General features: G+C 39.2%; 1 protein-coding gene across 4 annotated transcripts in view; it reads left to right on the top strand.

The window, feature by feature from the left end:
- Positions 1-20,406, top strand: part of LOC306883396 (ecto-NOX disulfide-thiol exchanger 2-like) — a 249,548-nt gene that overhangs the window by 173,059 nt on the left and 56,083 nt on the right. For all 4 annotated transcript variants that reach the window (XM_079438610.1, XM_079438612.1, XM_079438609.1 and 1 more), the window contains one exon: positions 11,228-11,383. In XM_079438610.1, the coding sequence (XP_079294736.1) occupies positions 11,228-11,383 (156 nt within the window). The remainder of the gene's footprint in view (positions 1-11,227; positions 11,384-20,406) is intronic.

The following is a 20,406-nucleotide window of genomic DNA, read 5'->3' as shown; positions in this document are numbered from 1 at the left end:
AGTATGAGTGTATCTCCCCCTAAAGTGTAAAGATTGAGCCTCTCAGGCACCGTTAGAACATTAGCATGGTCCTCTCAGATCTGTCAAACTCTTTCCAGCTCAACCAATAGTGTTACATGGAAAAAGAAATTCAAATTCAGTTACAGTTACAGAAGCGCAGGCCTAAATTTGAAGCCTTCACAGACAAAACAAAAGTGAACATTGGTGGTGTTTTTACTAGATGGAGGAATTTGATTGGATGTTTGAGTTTCAGTCGAGACACTGATCTTGTTGAGTTCATTCTCAGTAGGTAAGCTAAACTAAAGACTTTAGATATACAGAGATGGTGCATGCACATTACTTTTGAATGAGAGAAAGCTCAACACATGGTGAAATATTTTCCACCTTCTAAAAAAAAACAAGCCAATCACCACTTGCTAGAATCTTTGCATCACTGCAGCTGCCATTAGTAGCTCCAGCTGCCTAAAATTCAGTTCTGAGATGCACACTGACTACGTTTACATGGACATCGGTAATCGAATTATTTCTAATTTCTAATTATTTAAGACAATATTATGATTAAGGTGTTTACATGAGTTGCATTTAGAATAATCCTTTCATGTTCCCACTTTACATGTTATAGAACATAGATTGTGAACATAGATAGTGTTTACATGTCTGTACTGCACCTCGATAATGCGACTAAAATAGAAATACCCCATGTCTTAATTCGATTTGTGTTTACTTTGATTATGACTTTAGCCGGATTGAGGTATTCAAAAATCTCTGTTTACATGGTAGATTCTTAATCAGAGTATTGTCTTAATCGTATTAAAATCGAAGTATTCTTGTCCATGTAAACGTAGTCACTTAAGTCAAGTCAATATTATTTGTATAGCGCTTTTAACAATGAAAATTGTGTCAAAGCAGCTTTACATACAGCTTTACAGTATTTAGACGGGGAAATAGTTTGTCAAAATAGTGTCATTCTCCTCTGGCCAGACAAAATCAGCAGTTTAAATCTAGGCTAAAGCAGAATCAGATTGTGCAAAGGACTCATCTGGTTCCTGTGGTCTTGTCCCGATGGCCGTCTTGGAGACAGGGTCTTCACTGGGGATCAGTCTCTGGGGCTCATCTAGGTGTCCTGGCTGTAGAGGTCATCTCTAGGTGCTGATCCACCATCTGATCTGGATACAGTCTGGATCTGGGTGGCTACGGTGACCTCGGAATAAGAAAGAAACAGACTAATATTAGCGTAGATGCCATTCTTCTAACAATGTAACAAGTACATCGGGTGTTTTGGGGAGTGTTCCCGGTTCTGGCTGACCTAATTAATGCAGCCTAACAATCCTTTAACAGATTTGAATTATAGAAATGCGATAGTGTATTATATAAGCCAGGTTAAAGAGATGGGTCTCTAATCTAGATTTAAACTGATAGAGCATGTCTGCTTCCCGAACAGTGTTAGGTAGATTGTTCCAGAGTTTGGGCGCTAAATAGGAAAACAATCTCCCGCCCACAGTTGATTTTGATATTCTAGGTATTATCAAATGGCCAGAGTTTTGAGATCGCAGCAGACGTGAAGGACTATAATGCGATAAGAGCTCACTCAAATACTGAGGTGCCAAACCATTCAGGGCCTTATAGGTAATTAGCAAGATCTTAAAATGTATACAATGTTTAATAGGGAGCCAGAGCAGTGTTGACAGAACCGGACTAATGTGGTCATATTTCCAGTTCTAGTAAGAACTCTAGCTGCTGCATTTTGAACCAGCTGGAGTTTGTTTATTAAACGTGCAGAGCAACCACCCAATAAAGCATTACAATAATCTAGCCTCGAAGTCATGAATGCATGAATTAATGTTTCTGCATTTGACATTGAGAGCATAGGTCATAATTTAGATATATTTTTAAGATGGAAAAATACAGTTTTACAAATGCTAGAAACATGTTTTTCGAAGGAAAGATTACTATCAAAAAGTACGCCTAGGTTCCTAACTGAAGACGAAGAATTTACAGAGCAGCCATCAAGTATTAGACAGTGATATACGTTATTACATGCAAAAGTTTGTGGTCCAATAATTAACACCTCTGTTTTTTCAGAATTTAGCAGTAAGAAATTGCTAGTCATCCAGTTTTTTATATCAACTATACATTCCGTTAGTTTTGCAAATTGGCAAGTTTCATCAGGTCGCGAAGAAATATAGAGCTGGGTATCATCAGCATAACAGTGAAAGCTAACACCATGTTTCCTAATGATATCTCCCAAGGGTAACATGTAAAGCGTGAAAAGTAAGGGGCCAAGTACTGAGCCTTGAAGTACTCCATAGTGCACTTGTGATTGGTATGATACCTCTTCATTTACTGCCACAAATTGATGGCGGTCAGATACCGATTTGAAAAGTACGATTTGAACCATGCCAGTGCACTTCCTCTAATGCCAACATAATTTTCTAGTCTATTTAAAAGAATGTTGTGGTCGATAGTGTCAAACGTGGCGCTAAGATCCAGTAGCACTAATAGAGAGATACAACCACGATCAGATGATAAAAGCAGACTGCACATGCACATTGGCTGGCCTAGCCTCAAAAATGGGCTTTTTTTAATGCTATCTGAGCATAAGATGGGGACAGTTCATGTCAGATTTGAAATGATTTTTGAAATTTAAATGTGGGTGTGATGAGCAGTTTTTGAGAATTCAGTATTTCCCCATTTAAGTAGATAGGAATGGTCTTGGATGCCCAAAAGAGACATTGAGACATTGAAAATATGGCAGCCAAGTGATCAGACTTTCCTTGAAGAGACTTTGACTAAACTCAAGTTTTTGCCACACAAGTTGGCTCTTTACTGTCATAGGATACGTTCACACTGTCAGTTTTTGGGATTGACAACCACATTTTCTTTGCAGGTGTGAGTCTCGAAATGTCTCGTTCACACAGCAACTTACAGTTGTGTTTAGAATACTGTCTGTATGAACGTGCAACGGGAGTCAAGCCCGTATTCCTTACCAGTAATCATAGCGACAGTGATCAAAGTAAAATCGAAGATGGCGAAGTCCATAAAACTGAAAGGCTTATCACTTTCTGACACGACAAGAGCCAATCGAGCCACGAGTTCTTCATCAAATCTTCATTAACTGACAGCAGCTTTTAAATTTGGGTGGAGAGCGGAGCATTTGAATCGCGTGCAGAACGCAAAACTGACGGAAACGGCTCCGGAGGAAAACTGACTGGATCTAAAACTGAATCGAAACATACGGTAGATGCACTTTTGTGTGACAGAGTGTCTCTCTCTCTAGCACTGTATGACGTGACAGACGTTTACAGAATGCGGTTGTCACGCCTGTAAATAACCAAACTGTGTGTGAACGTAACCGTATTAAGGACTCAAATACAGGACTGACAACTGTATTCTGCTGCTGCGTGAACATGGCCATAGCCCTGATAAAACAGTAAGATTCTGCGAGGATAAAGATAATTGTAGGTGTGTGATGAGTGTAAAGGGCTGGTCACACTAAACTTTCTGTTCCATTAACTTCAATTCATACCAATGCGAAGGCGGGAGAGAGAAGCTTGTGTGAATTTCACTGCATTCCAGAGTATAATTTCGGTGAACTCTGCCCTGCCAATTCGTATATTGCATGAAGATGTGTGACCACTTGAAGAGAAGCATGGCCTCTTAGCTGAATTAAAGAACACAAACTTTAAATGTGTAGGATTGGAATGTTGCAGTAAAGTAGATTATATATTCTTATATTTAGGATGTTTGGTATGTAGAATTATTTTTAAAACGCGCTGGAAAGTGTGACGTCATATCATGACTAGCGGTGTTATTGAAGGCTGACAGGGCCAAAAGTCTTTAAATGAAACCGGTGAAATTTCATTGGCTGCAGAGTTGTCGCGTTAATGAGGACAAACAGTGCAAATTTCACGTGTTTTCATATAAAGACTATTGGCCCCATACGCCTTCCATCACGTCTGTAGAAATGTATTGTACGCAAAGTCTAGTGTGACTGTCGTTTGCAAAGGTTGTTTGAAAATATGCTTTATTTTTTGTAACTTTGCTGACACTAGTAGCTCAGAAACTGCATACTTCACCTTCAACATTGTTTATAGTGTAGATGGCACCACAAACCTCTGAAACTGAATTTGTGGGTGGCTGTATGTTGGCAGATTGTTCTGAAACCTTGCTTTGTTTCAGAAATCCAACCCTGGACTCTATAGCTTCCTCCAGCTCTCTTCAGAGATACTTTTGGTCAAAGGCAGGTTTCCACTGCATGTGGCATCTGGCAGTGCGGCCAAGCAGCCTTATTTTTGTCTCTTCCATAGAGAGCAGATTGCAGCAACAGTCTTGATCTTCACCTTGACATGATCTTCTGCTGCACTCATGGATCTGTACTCTTTTTCGTGAGCAGGGGCTTCTTCCTTCCTGACTCTTCATGTAGGGCAGAGTCTCTTTTGGATGGGTGGCTTCTGTACTTTGACACTGGCTGAGGCAAGTCTTGCAAGGCTTACTAGAGGACGCCCTGTCCTAGATAGATTGCCAGTGGTTTGAAATGTTCTGTATTCGTAGATGGTATTTCAGACTGTGGAGTGATTGACTACAAAAGCCTTTGAAATGGCTGCCTGGACTAGTGATCTTTTTTGCTCAAGTTTCTCTCTAATAGTGCTCTAATCTGGTTTGGCGCACCTGATTCTAATTTTGGATACTGCAGAGATAAAAGTAGCGGTGTAGATTTTCCACATGTTGACGTCATATCTCTCTTGATTTGTTTCAGATGAGGGAGTTGGTTTTTTTAATGCACTTATGAGTATGAATTCTGTTTCTCACTACTCCTTCTCACATCCTTCTCTTTCTTTCCATATTCTTATTTGGTTAGCATGGCCCATTAGCCCCTAATTATAGATGTCATAAAACATCTTTCTTCAGTGACAATTCAAATATATACATTATTATTATATATACAGAAACATTTCTTATCAATGTTGAAAGGATTATCTGGTAAATATTAATATCTTTATTGTCACTTTTAATCAGTCACTTTTAATCATGCATCCTTTCTGAATGAAAAAATTATTTATTTTAAACAAATCTTTTATATATAGACCTATATTATTTAGAGCTATTTTAAAGAAGTTATTAGTAATTTGACTTGATGTTTAATTAAAAATACGAGTATAACCAACAAACTCTAAATGTTTAATTAAAAATACGAGTATAACTATACTTATTGCTTTTGAAAAAGTGTTTTAAAATATGGGCCAGCAGAACAAACCCTTATTATTGAGCCTGTTTGAGAACTGGTGCTTTGCTTATTATTCCTTAGATTATAATGTTTTCTTCTGCACCGCAGAAGTAAAGGAATCATAGGCTGAAAACGATGCAAGTCTTTCTCAGTAGTGCACTCAAAACCTTCTGTATCCTCATTTTATCTCCATTGCTTGGTCACACTGGACATGCAGCTTCACAGGGATTTGCCTCTGGTTGTTTTCTATGTGGGATCGAAAGGTGCAACTTTGAACGTTTTTCATCATCTGCTGTGTTCTTTTGGCTGCGATTTAATATTTCTCTTTCAAAACCATATCCTTTGAAAAATCCTTTTTTTTTACCCTTTAGATTTTAATGCCATGACTATCATTGATTTTCCTGTTCCTCCACACGCACTAACTTGTTTATTATACTGTATAACTACAATTAATACATTTGATTTGTAATTGTTTAACTAAAATGTGTTATTAATGATTGAAGCACACTGAGTCTTTTAAATTCAGCCCAGATTTCAGCCCAGAAATCTAATTGTTGTAAGAAGTCAAACTAACTCAATTAAGACCTTATTTGTATAGAGCTGGTTAGAATATTCTGACTGAGTAGACCTCTGCTGAGCCGGGAATGTGTTTCTAATGAGAATGTTTGTTTCCTGCTCTTTCACAGATATTGTTTTCCTTTCATCAGACTCTCTTAATGATTTAACTCATATCTTGTGATATCCGAAAGCAAACAAGCCTGTATTTCACAATATCTGAGAATGGCAGTTGTGATAAAAATGAAGTTGACTTTCTTGTTCCTAATAGATTATTGAAAAGAGTGGTTCAACCAAAAAAAAAAATTGAAAATTGAAAATGTACTCACCCTCAGGCCATCCAAGATGTAGATGTAGATGAGTTTGTTTCTTCATCAGAACAGATTTGGAGAAATGTAGCATTGCATCACTTATGGGTGCCGTCAGATTGAGAGTCCAAACAGCTGATAAAAACATCACAGTAATCCACAAATAATCCACACCACTCCAGTCCATCATAACATTTGTGTTTGTAACCATTACTTCCAAATGTATTTTGATGTGATTTTAGATATTTTAGATGTAATTTTCACTGACGGACGCATTATTATAGATCATGGACTGGTATTTTGAAGTGATGGAATAGAGCTGAAACAACTGATGGATTTGTATCAAGATTCAAGATTTTTATTTGTCACATACACAATTATACAGGGTATAACCAGCAGTGAAATGTAGGTCAGGTCCACTCCAAGGACAGTGCAATTATATAGAATACAAATATTAAGAAAAAGAAAAGTAGATAAAATAAGAAGAATAAAATAAAATAAAAGATAAAAAAATATAAATATAAATGTGCAGGTCAGTATGTTGTTGACTTAAATAGTAATAAGAGGAATGTGCAAAAAGTTGTCCAGGGTATTAAATAGCAATATGAGGTAGAGAAAAATTATGAATAGCTATTGATATAGTGATATATGCATGGAGTCATGTGATGTTATGACACAGAGTTAGAGTTTAGGAGCCTGATGGCCTGGGGGAAGAAGCTCCTCCTAAGTCTCTCAGTTTTTGCCATCAGGCTACGGAAGCGCTTACCAGATGGCAGCAAAGTGAATAGACGGTTACCAGGGTAATTTGAGTCCTTGATTATTTTAACAGCTCTATTTTTGCAGCGTTTGAGGTAGATGTCCTGCAGAGAGGGGAGAGCAGACCCTGAGATGCACTCAGCTAAGCGCACAACTCTCTGTAGTGCTTTGCAGTCCTGATTGGAGCTGTTTCCATACCACACTGAGATGCACTGAGTCAATACACTTTCTATGGTCCCTGAATAGAAAGTTTTCAGGATTTCTGGTGAGACCCTGAATTTCCTCAGCTGTCGCAGATGGTACAGTCTTTGCCTGGCTTTCTTAACCTGTGTTTGGATGTGTGTAGTCCAAGTCAGGTTCTCGGAGATGTTTACACCGAGGTACTTGAAGTTACTCACCCTCTCCACAGGGGTCCCACTGATCATAAGAGGAGTGTAGGGCTGCTGCTGTCTCTTCCTAAAGTCCATGATCAGCTCTTTAGTTTTGCTCACATTCAGAGAGAGACAGTTGTCCTGGCACCATGATGTGAGTCTCTCTACCTCATCCAAGTATGCGGTCTCATCGTTGTTGGAGATGAGGCCCAGAACAACAGTATCATCAGCGAATTTGATAATTTAAAAGTCTTTTAAAGTCGTGACGTATTGTCAAGTATGGTGACCCATACTCGAAATTGGTGCTCTGCGTTTAACCCATCCAAGTGCACACACACAGCAGTGAGTAGTGAACAAATCCACACACACACACACACCGTGAACACACACCCGGAGCAGTGGGCAGCCATGCTGCAGCGCCCGGGGAGCAATTGGGGGTTCGGTGCCTTGCTCAAGGGCACCTCAGTCGTGGTATTGAGGGTGGAGAGAGCGCTGGACATTCCCTCCCCCCACCTACAATTCCTGCCGGCCGGGGGCTCGAACTCGCAACCTTTCGATTACTAGTCCGACTCTCTAACCATTAGGCCACGACTTCCCCACCGATAATAGATGGTGCTGTGAGAGTACACGCAGTCATGCATGTAGAGAGAGTAGAGCAGGGGACTCAGGACACAGCCCTGTGGGGCTCCTACGTTCAGGGTGATGGAGTTTGAGGTGAACTGGCCAACTTGAGGTCTGCCGGTGAGGAAGTCTTGAATCCAGTCACAGAGCGAGGAGTTTAGGCCGAGGTTTGTGAGTTTAGAAGCCAGCTTGATGGGGACTATAGTGTTGAAAGCTGAGCTATAATCAATGAATAGCAGCCTTACATAATTCCCATTGTTGCTGTCCAAGTGTGTGAGGCAAGAGTGGAGGACGTGAGAGATGGCATCGTCCGTAGATCTGTTTGGGCGATAGGCAAACTGAAGAGGGTCCAAAGTATCAGGGATGGAGGAGCAGATGTGGCTCTTTACAAGTCTCTCAAAAACCTTCATGACTATAGATGTGAGGGCAACAGGGCGATAGTCATTCAGGCAAGAGGGTTTATTGTTCTTTGGCACAGGGATAATGATGGATTTTTTAAATGCGGTGGGAACCACGGCAGTAGCAAGGGACTCATTAAAGATGGAAGTGAACAAACCAGCTAGCTGATCGGCGCAGGACCTCAGAACACGGCCGGTTATCCCATCAGGTCCGGCTGCTTTCCTGACGTTCACTTTCTTTAGCGCCCTCCGAACCTCATCCTCTGACACGGTGATTACAGGATCGTCGCTGCTCTGCCTGCTGCTTCCTGGCGCACTGGACGGCAGAGACGCGACGCCGCCGTTGCCATCGAAGCGGCCGAAGAAGGTGTTTAACTCGTCGGCCAGCAACGGATCTGCTCTCACCTCTGCGGAGGATTTGTTTCCAAAGGCACAGATGGTCCTCAGTCCCTGCCACATCCGTCGAGAGTCATTGAGCTGGAAATGAGACTCAATTCTCTCTCTGTATCTGTGTTTAGCGGCTCTTACTGCGCGTCGGAAAGCATAGCACGATGCTTTGTACTCGCTCATATTCCCGGTCAGAAGAGCCTCATTGTAAGCGGCAGTGCGTTTTTTAACCGCAGCACGGATTGATCTGTCCACCCACGGTTTCTGGTTGGAGAATGTCCTTATCGTTATTGTTTCTGTAGCTTTGATCGGTTAGCGTGTTTACAAAGCTCAATGCTACATCCGTGAACTCACTGACATCAGAAGAACTCGCCCAGAACATGTCCCAGTCGACGTCATCAAGAGCCGCCTGCAGCATAGCCTCTAAGTGGGAGGACCAGCGCGTGCGTCACTACTCTCTGCACTGGAGGTTCCTGAACGAACCTTTGTTTGTATCCCGGTGTTAGAAAAATGGCGGCATGGTCCGATTTGCCAAAAGCCGGTAGTGAGCGGGCTTTGTAGGCATCCTTGAACTGAGTGTAGCAATGATCCAGTGTGTTTGGTCCTCTAGTTGGACAGGATACATGTTGATGAAAGTTCGGCATGACCTGATTGAGGTTGGCTTTGTTAAAGTCCCCCGCGATGATGAAGGCAGAAAGGATGTTTGTTGATGTAGCCGCTGAGCACATCGTGAAGTTTAGACAAAGCCAAGCCGGTGTCCACCTGTGGTGGAATGTACACAGCAGTAACAATGATCGATGAAAAGTCCCAGGGCAGATAAAATGGGCGGCAAGTAATGGAAAGATGTTCCAGATGAGGCGAGCAAACATGCAGATTTTCACTTCACAAGACATAAACTGATGGACTGGAGTGGTGTGGACTACATGTGGATTATTGTGATGTTTTTATCAGCTGTTTGGGGTGGCAGCCATTCACTGCAGAGGATCCACTGATGAGCAAGTGATGCAATGCTACATTTTTCCAAATCTGTTGTGATTATGAAGGTTTTACTGTTTGTTTTTAATTTTTAAATTTTTTGACTCATGCATTTTACTCATTCATTTACACAGCACCAGCATTATGGGGGCCTAAAAAATGCTAACTTTTGAAAACGGTGTTGTCTGTACACACAACTTTTCAAGAACACAAAGGAAAAAGTTTTCAATTTTTAGTACAGCTGTTGTTGTGTAAACTAAACATACCTTATGACACAAACTCCAAAGTAAATGTGAGTAAATGTTCAGAAAATTTTCATTTTTTGATGTACTAGTCCTTTAATTAATCTGTGACATTTCTATGAATATAACAGTTACACTTACTAAAACAAAACCATGGTCATATATTAATTTGCTTTGGCAGGCTACAATTTTGCATTGTGGCAGCCGAAAAAACTGACCATGCAGGAAAAGCCCTAATTATGTGTTACTGATTTAGACTTGAACTAAAATACACAGCAGAAGCCATGGCATCCATACCACTGAGGGCCATCTTATCTTCTGCCTCCATTAGTAGCTGAGAGACAGAAATATCAATACTAACAGAGTCATTAAGGCAGGCAGGCGATGTGGCGGTCAGCTCCTCTGTCTCTACATGCTGCACATCCTGTCCCACTTCTAATAATGGTTCTTCTTGAGAGACCGTGCTCTGGACCTGTCTCCTGACACATCTGCCAGTTCAGCGGTTATCCACATGCTCCAGCCTGACCCTCCTGTGAGACAGCTTCATGTCCAGCAGTTCTCACAGACCATCATGTGTTCATATTTGACTCTCCTACCTCAATTAGTGTGTTTTATATCCTCTAATCAATATTCTTAACACTAAATTAAGCTGTCTGATGTAATAGAGTTGACCTCAAGTGAATGAGAGCATTTTTAAGATGAGATCAGAGGATTCTGGGCTTAGATTTCTAGATTTCTTTGTCTTTTTATCTATCAGATAGATAGATAGATAGATAGATAGATAGATAGATAGATAGACCCTGAAATGTGTCATTGCATTATTTACTTACAGTATTATGCACTTATTTACAATGCGATTTACATTTCATAGATCTTTACCCTCAGAACGTTTTTGCTATTTTTTCCTCCATGCCAGAGACAGAGCTTGTTTATCTTATGGGGCTGCAAATAAGGGAAATATTTGAAGTGTGTGAGTTGAGTGCTCTTAGTAAGGATAGGCAGACGTATAAACTCTCCACAGGTGCAGGAGAGACCGCAGAGAGCGAGGGCTTCTTCATTTCCATTTCAAAGAGCTCCACGCTGTCATGCAGCTGTAGTCTAAACCAATACCTGTAAATGAAAGCCAGTGTTCACTTTTTTGCCCACAGATGGACCGCTTGTGCATAGTAAAAAGCCAAGGCAAACAGCTGGGGGAATGAGTCAGTAAAAACCTATTCATTCGGAAAGCCTTTTAAATATGTATTAGACTTATGTGTTTATTTATCTTCGAAGGAGAGTGTTTAGCTCTCATAGCTTTAATTTGTGCCACAACAGAATGGTAGCAGCGTGCAGACTGAAGTGGCTTTTATTCACTCAGTCCTTTGTCATGTCCTCCCTTCTGTTCCTGCAGACTTTGACCCCAGCCTCGGCATGATGACTGGAATTGCTCCAATGAACCCCATGATGCCCGGTCTTGGGATTGTGCCCCCGCCGGTTTCGCAAGACATGCCCATCGTGAAGGAAATCATCCACTGCAAGAGCTGCACGCTTTTTCCACCCAACCCCAGTGAGCGTCTCTCTTTCTCTCTCTCTCTCGGCTGCGTTCCAAAACCTAATGAGCTGACTCCACAGGCAGCATTTTAAGGCAACTTAAGATTTGTTTTAGCCAAATACAAAGGCAGAGTTGCATGAAACCTTCACCGAGAAGACGATCTCAGAATATATTGCAAAAAGCTCAGTTATATTGATTATAAATAACTTGGAACATAATGCAATACTAAAAAAGGGGTTACACTTATTTCTATAGTCCACTTTAGACGTTCTACTGACTAGAACTTTACAACTACATGTCAACTAACTCTCATTAGAGTATTAGTAGACTGTTAGGATTAGGGTTAGTAGAAGAAAGTAAAAGTTACTTATAGTGTGTTAACAGATATTAAGTAGACAGTCTACTAATGTTCTAATGACTGCTAGTAGATTAGTATAGTTAGTACAGTGTCTAAAGTAGACTATCAAAGTAGAGGGTTACCAAATATGGCATAATGGAATGCTTTCTCTGTAACCTTGTGAAAAAGAAGTGTGCTTAATTGCATTGATTGTGCACTCAGAGCACTTGTTGATATTTTTAAAAAGTCTTGTTTTTACACACAAATTGCATTGCTCAATCAGTATTCACTAAAAAGAAATATTTTTTTCTCAGTGTAAACCCTTGTGAAAAAATAAGAGCACTTAATTGTTTAAATGTGCACTTGTAGTGTACTTCAAATCTTTAACATATTGTTTTTTTTTTATGTACTTAAAGATAATATAATGTTAATAATGTGAAAGGTCACTTAAGTGCCCTTAAAGAGTCACAATTAAGTACACTTAACACATGTGCACAAGTGCACTTTGTAATAATGTCAAATTAAGTTTTACTTTAAAGTACATTTTAAATCATTGTTTTCATAATCCTTTAAATAGGTACAGTTGTTTTAATAACATAGTAAAGCACATGTAAAATATTTAACTTTTTTATTATTATGCTTGTGTAATTGCAAATATATGTAAAAGCACATGAGTTTCAGTAGAAATTAATGTATTTTTAGCAGATATAATTTCAGTACATTTGGCAGTAAACTTCAACCATACATATAAAGATGTACATAAGTCCTACTTAAGTGGGTCAACAAAGTTCTCTCAGCTAGAGTTCATTTCATTGTAATTAAATTCACTGAGGCAGTCGTGGCCTAATGGATAGAGAGTCTGACTTGTAACCCGACGGTCCGGCAGGAATTGTCGTTGGGGGGAGTTAATAACCAGCGCTCCTTCCATCTTCAATACCATGACTGAGGTGAGACCCTTGAGCAAGGCACTATTGTGTGTGTGCACTTGGATGGGTTAAATGCAGAGCACAAAGTCTGAGTATGGGTCACTATACTTGGCCACACGTGTCTGAAAACATTAAATTCAGTTTTTCCTTTAGACATATTTATTTGAAGTATGTTATTTTCTGTAGTAGATGTTTTTTTTTTTTAAAGTATACTAAAGAGTACTTCTTTTTCACAAGGGTTTTTCAGAAATCGGTCAGGACGCTGCCCTAGAAGTCAACTGCCTCTGTAGGCAGCAAGGCAGCTCACTTGGTCTGAGAACAGATCTCACATCTCACTCCATTTAACATGCATGCAATGATAAGCAGTATTTGTAGCCCTCATGCATTTTAAATTATATTATTGACTCGAGCGATATAATCTGAAATGCTGACCCGATGAAAAGACTGATATAGCCACGAGCAACTATGCAGCCTGAATATGATTTAATATTATGATTCTATAAAGATTTCGGTCTCCATAGCAGTGCATGTCACCTTGATGAGATGCAGATACGATTTTAAAAGCCAGCTGCCAATCAAATCCTCAGACTGACGCTGGATAGAAAGGCTGTGTCTTTATTTGAGAGAGGAGCTGTCATCCGATCTCCCGTATTTACCCTCATATCCCCTCATGCCAGCAGCTGAATAAGCTCATCTGAATTCGTCTCCTGTCATAGAGAGAGAGGTCAGGCAGAAGAATGAAACAGGAGGGGGCCGTCCGGGTGATGGGGTGAAACTCTGACTGTAATTGGACAGTTGACCTCTAAGGAGACTGAGGTATTCTGGCATGTAAAATATGCCACACAGCAAGAAGAGGGTCAGAGGAGACCGTGATTACCTGAGAGAGCCCGTGTCCTTCAAACAGCTGAGCGTTCTGCCTGCCGATCACGCGCCGAGTGCACATCTGTAATCACAGGCTAGGCGCTCTCATAACGCTACGGTCAGCCTCACCTGCAAAGTGTCCTAACCCACCTTCCTGAGAGAGAGAGTGACGGACTGACACGCCTGCTCCGCGGGTGCTAATACGCAAACAAACGATGGAGACGTTGATTGATGCCAAAGCACGGCGTACGAGAAGAGCATTCAAAAGCCAACAAAACAATCCTCACCTGGCCTCAAGTGAAACTTATTCTTTTCAGCAAAAACAACAATTACCAGTGAAAGTATCTTTTAGAAACTTTTAGAACAAAGACTTGAATGATAAACAGAGGCTCTGTTAGAAAACCAAGTAAACTGCCCAGGGAGGGAGTGTTTTAAGATGTGTGCTGTCTCTAAATTCTCAGGGAGCATGTTTCCTTTGCGCTTGTGGTAAAGGAAACCCTAGAATGCATTATGTTCAGATAATATTTGACCTAATGTGCTGTGGGTTTCATGCTTAATATAATATTTTGCTGTTAGCAACATGTTAACGCCAGAATCAAGTCAAGTTTCCCATGTGGAGCAATAATTGGGCACTTATGACGGGGGTCTTCAAAACAACGTTTGGAACCCAAAATATGATGATTTCCTTGCAGAACATCGAAAAATATATAAGCATAAATTCATTAAAACATCACAGAAAATAATATATTTTATAAATTAATTCAATTATGTATTTGTTTGTATAAAAATCAATTTGTTAAATGTTGCAATGTTAAAACAAATATTATCTGGAAGATATTTACTGTCTATCAAGTTTCTATCGTTTTTGTATATACTCAACCATTCAAATTATTATAATTATAAATATTATTAGAGTTCAAAATAAAAGTTTTCTATTTGAATATATTTACAAAATATTATTTATTGCTGTGATCAAAGCTGAATATTCAGCATCATTACTCCAGTCTTCAGCGTCACATGATCCTTCAGAAATCATTCTAATATACTGATTTACTGCTCATGAAACATTTCTGATTATTAACAAAACATTTGTGCTGCTTCATATTTTTGTGGAAGCAGTGATATATTTTTTGAGGATTCATAGAGGATGATTTATTTTACTTTTACTTTATTTAATTTATTTACTTTTACTTTTGACTAATGTAAGGCATCCTTTCTGAAAAAAAAAGTAAATTTATTTAAAAAAATAATAATAATAGTACTGACCCCAGTGCCATTACTGTTAAGCAGACAAAGTATTTGAAAGCAGAATGAAACTGATAATATTAAAAAAAAAAATTTTTTTTTTTTTTTACATTTTTGACACTGTTTTTCTAAAATATTTCCGCACTCCTTGCACCAGTTTGAAAAACTTTGAATTTCAGTTTGGCAATGATAGAATGTGTGTCATAATATGAACCAAAACAGAATAAAATTACAGAGAAAATATAGTAAAACTCTAAACCAATGACAACTAGTCAACGTTATATTACCCCTACCTTGTGATGTTCATGCAGAAACTAGTTTTTATCAGTGTGTCGTATTATGAGTTTGCAAGAGTTGATGTGGTTTAGTTTGTTATCAGTACTAACTCTGCTAAGGAAAGAGTTGTGTCTGTTTTTCAGGAGAACTCCATTGTGTGAAAGAAAAAATGTTTTGAAAGAATGTTTTGAAAGAATGTTTGATCGTCTGTAAAGGAATCTGATTTTCTTTGGCAATGCGGCCTTGTCATCATTCACCAGGATCGATTCTTCAATTGACAACAGAAGCAGCTCGCTGTATATCGATCCTAGAATTGCAGAACAACAACATGAAAAGCCCTGCTCATATTCCCTCCCCGTCTTTCAGCTGCAGATTAGAAATGAATGAAACCTGGTCACTCCTGCTTTCCCTCCTGGGCTCGGTGAGATCGTACAGGAGAAAGACAGGATGAGGGACGCAGAACAAAGGCCCTCATGATTCTGGGGCGTCTGATTCTTGGATTATAGTTTTTAATGATGAGAAACTTGAAAGAGACGGCCATCGTGATGAACGCCGCGTACACTGTCTGATGAGATTTGAGCATATCCATAAACACGAGCATCTCCTCTCATCTCGTTCAGACAGAACAGGCTATCATGCGCATATCTGGCATTGTAACGAGTCTCTTTTTTTCCGCACCAGTCCGTGCAGAAGTGGATTTAATAGCTGGTGACAGCTGTGCTCTCCTGACTACGCCATACAGTAATGCGGAGAAATCATTCATGCTTATTCTCACCTCAGTTGCCAGAAAAAATTACCCAAGTCCTTTTCCCAAGGGCCCACGATGGCTCATGCCATTTAACATGAAATTTTACAAACTCCAGCCTCTCTACATCGCCTGCTCTCTTATTTGTTGCAGGAATCTCTTTTCCTGGTTCTCTTCAGCCTAACCTCTTTTCATTGCTTGCATGCTCCATCTCAGCCAAAGTCATCCACCCTTCTCGCTCTGTCTACTCTCGTGCCCTTCAAGTCAAAATATGATGGGAGATATCAGCGTTTATACCATATGTCATTCATCAGTGCTTTTTAAAGGGCAGCGGCGTTGGTTTTGATTGGAGCTGTATTAAAAACACACAGGCTTATTGCTGTCAGCTTCACCTCTTGTTATTTATTAGATCTGACCAATGGGGATATTTGAAACCTCCGTGTTTTATTCAACTCGTGGCGTCTCAGTGGATCAGCAGAGGGCTAAGCTTAAAGCTTTCCTCGCCTGACTTTCTAATAAGGATACAGGCAGCTCCTCTTGCAATTATGCTGATTTTTGCTTTGTGTTTCTGTCATGGTCACACATTGTGACTTGTAATATTCAGTGGCCCTAAAAATGTATTTGGGTACTTGAGTCCCACTTAAAATATTAAATATGTGAATGTCACTGCTGTAGATAACAGAATATCAAACGAATGATGGTGGAGCCTTTTTTTAACTTAATTTGTCTTTTAAATAACTGTTTTTGGTGATTTTTAGTGGATGTATGAAGTCAGTTGTCCTCAGGTAAAATTCATAATTTTTATGAACATGATCCACTAAAGTTTTACAAAAAGTCAGACGTTATATCTGTATTTTGAATGATGTTTTAATGAAAAAGTGTTATATATAATTATATACAAAACATTCAAAAATTGTAATAACATGAATACTTTCTAAATTCTAAAATTAATATACTAAATAATTCTAAAATTAATACTATTTATAATGTTAAGATTATTTCAAGTAAACGACTAAATGAGTAATAATAAATAATAAGAAGAAATAAAATCAGCATATTAGAATGATTTCTGAAGGATCATGTGACACTGACGACCGCAATAATGGATGCTGAACATTAAAAATCTTTTTTGTATGCGTGTTAAAATTAATTGACACTTGGGATGATATTTTATTGTAAGGGCTTTTATGAATTGTTATAACTGTCATGTGACCTTTGCCACTGTTGTTTTTAGTAGCTCACTGATATGAGCCTTTGGGCCAATGCAGATATCTAGAGGCAGGCTGCTGAATGGCTAAACAGAGTCTGTCTGAATGATATATATGTCTATCAATAGTTACTTTCAACCAAACCTCCATAATTACAATAAACAGATGCATTATATTAGCATTATTATTTGAGCAGGTAAGCAAACTAAGTGTGTCTGTTATTGATGGTGGCTGATAATGGAATAAGATCTGCTCCACAGTCTAGCTCCAGCTCTAGTGGACCGACTGAATCTCCTCTGTCCTGGATCTCTGTCCCGCAGCTCCAGCATAGCTTCACACCTTCCCGACCCATCAGTCTTATTCTGCAGCTCTGCACAGCCCCAGCTTGACTCAACTCCATCTCCGCATCGCCACCGCCACCTCATTCTAGTCCACTGTGCTTAATAAATGGCCATAGACCGCCTTTCACTCACTGTCGTTTGAAAGGCCTGGCTCTCTGAAGGACATTGAGTTCTTAGAGAGAGAGAGAGAGAGACCAAGCATGGCAAATATCATCCGTTTTCTCTGCAGAGCCTGGAAACCCACATGAAAGGATTGCAGCGATTCAGTGCCCAGTTGTGGATGCACCTTCACCGTCAGGTCAACCTGCATATGCTGCCTTTCACTGGCTCCAGTCTGCCCTGGCTCTGTGCCTGAGACTGACCTTTATATCAGCCAGAGCTCTCTTCTTCCAAGAGCCGAGAGGGCCGTGTCACTGTGTTTCTGCTTCTGGAAGACTCGGTTTGCCGAGGGCACTGCCAGTCTGGCCTGTTTCCTCACTTCAGCCCACTCATGACACATATCACCCACACCTCGCTCCGCTACACCCGCCTGTGCCTGCAGAGGCCTTTAACCTCACTTACACACTCTGCTGCCTAAAATAACTACTGGCTATGTCTCAAAGCCATGGGATGTCATAGTTGCTTTTATTCCTTAGAAACAGTGTAATGTTAGTATTATTTATTGAATAGTATTTTGAATTTGCTTTTATTTTGATATTTTCAGTTTTTAATTACAATTTTAATTTCAAGTTTTAGTAAGTTTGCGCTTTTGTCTTTTTATAAGTTTCTTTTAGGGGTGACCCCGAATAGTCGACAATGCTGCAAAAAATAATCTGAAAAGAAAGAAGCTTTAAATAAATATTTTAATGTACATGAATAAATCCAACCACCCCTATAGATTTAAGTTTCACTTTCCATAATCCGTGACCGACAGAGGAGCATCCTGGCGCAGGGATTTAAATCTTTAATAAGACTCAAACTGACACAGGCAGACTGAAAGAATGCATTTTTTCGATCAGGTAGGGTACAAGTGATTTCAAAACTTTTCAGCCGGTTTATATATATCGTGTATTATTTATCTCGTATAAGATGCATTTGGTTGAGTTGCGCTGCCGTAAAGCGCTTCATTGAGGTACGGTGATTATCTCTTCAGTGTGCAGCGTGAACAGGACAAACATCTATGCAGAATATTAATAACTATGACTGGGACTGTCATATAACATTATGATGAGAACACTATTATAATAAAACGCTGTGAATTTTTAGAGTTTCGTTGCCGTATTTCTGCACGTTGTTGCGTGAAGAACGCGTCCACAAAAGGAATGCAGAAAACAGAAATGCTGAACATTAATAACTACTGTCATATACATAACGTTATAATAAGAGCACTGTTGTAAAAAATGTTGTGAATTCTTAGGGTTTCGCTGACGTTTAATGCTATCTTTTAATCAAAACATAAAACATTATTTTTGTTTCTGCGAGCCGTCTGTAATACATTTTCCCTGTGTGTTAACATCCGTAATTATGACTGTCGAATGTCTGACTTGACTCTTGGTAATGTATTTTGCCCCGCCCCCAAACATACGATTCGACTATCAGCAAGATTCGAAAATTCCGATTCGACTATGAAAATCCTTAGTCGGGGACAGCCCTAGTTTCTTTTAATATTTTTATTTAGATTTATTTTTAATTTTTGAATTTCAGTATTAGTTTATACTGTGTAATACTATATTAGTTTTCAATTTAGCACTTCAACTTATTTTCATTTCAGTATTTATTTTTTATTTTTTAGTTTCTGAGATATCCTGGATAGAGATCAATTATATTAGTCAGTTATAGAAATGCCTTATTTTCAAAAATGTCTAATGTTATTAATGTTGTTTATGTGTATGGACCAAGAGAGAATTTTGGGGCAATATGGGTGGCTGATTGAATCTTGTAGTCAGACCTTGATGGCTTTTTTGGGAGTCATTGGCACGTTCAAATCTGTACTCATTTCTGGGCATTTTAGATATTTATTTAGGTTGTTCAGTGTCCTAGTTAAAAAAAAAAATCATATTATATTTAAAATACATTGATTTCATACAAAATACTTCAAATCCATTAAAGGGGTCATTGGATGCAAAATTCACTTTACAAGTTGTTTGAACCTAAATGTGTGTTGGAAGTGTGTGTACACATCCATCCTATAATGATAAAAATCCACCCAGTGTTTTTTTTTTAATCCCTATTTTAAAATCCCCTTTCTCAAATCAGGCTGTTCTGAGATTCCTATCAGAATGACGTAATTCTGTACAGGCCCCTCCCACGATAGTTGATTGACAAGACTGTCTTACCTTAGACCTGCCCTGAGTGAGCTGTCATCAGTCCATGATTGTGTCGACTCCAGTGCAGGGGAAGACAAGATGTCTCAGATTAAGCAATTGAGGTGTTCTGTTGTTGGATGTAATAATGAATATAGCAGTCGTCATTTACTCCTGACATCTGAGCCACTGAAGATGCAGAGGATTAACGTTACTTTCGCTTTGAAGTGAATGCGCTGGTCCCCGATCTGCCTAAATGCGCCTGTTCGCGTGAATAATTCGTTATCCAGCTTCATCTACAGAAGAAGTGAGTATAAGGTTTTTTGTTTTTTTATGAATCTTTGCAAATCGCCTTTCCTTAGAATGTGTTGGTTAGCCAGTTTCACGGCTGAAGTTTAAAGTCTGCTCGCTCGTCACTCCATGGAAGAGAGGGATGGGATCAGCAGATGCATGACCATTTAAAGCAACATGGACTAAAAAACGGCTTGCTGTAAACAGAGCTGATTTTGACAGGGTAAAAAAGGTGTTTTTACACTACCATTCAGAAATTTAAACCAAAGTATGTTATAGACTTTTCATTAAGACCCTAAAGAATCATAACAACTTGTAGAAAATGGGCATCCGATGACCCCTTTAACATATTTTATTTACATATTAGTTAAGACTTACTGTTTAATTATAATTAAACTTTGGTGTTCTTTATTGCACAATGCACATTTCTTAAAATAATGCTTAAATGTGTTTTAATATCACTATTATTAAGGATTGTATGATCTCTGTATAACATCTGTCTTTAAATGCAAGATATTTAAAGTGT

The sequence above is a fragment of the Barbus barbus genome (genome assembly GCF_936440315.1).
Source record: "Barbus barbus genome assembly, chromosome: 17".
In the NCBI taxonomy this organism is placed as follows: domain Eukaryota; kingdom Metazoa; phylum Chordata; class Actinopteri; order Cypriniformes; family Cyprinidae; genus Barbus; species Barbus barbus.
Note: the sequence above shows the minus strand (reverse complement) of the source record. Positions and strands in the feature narration are given on the sequence as shown.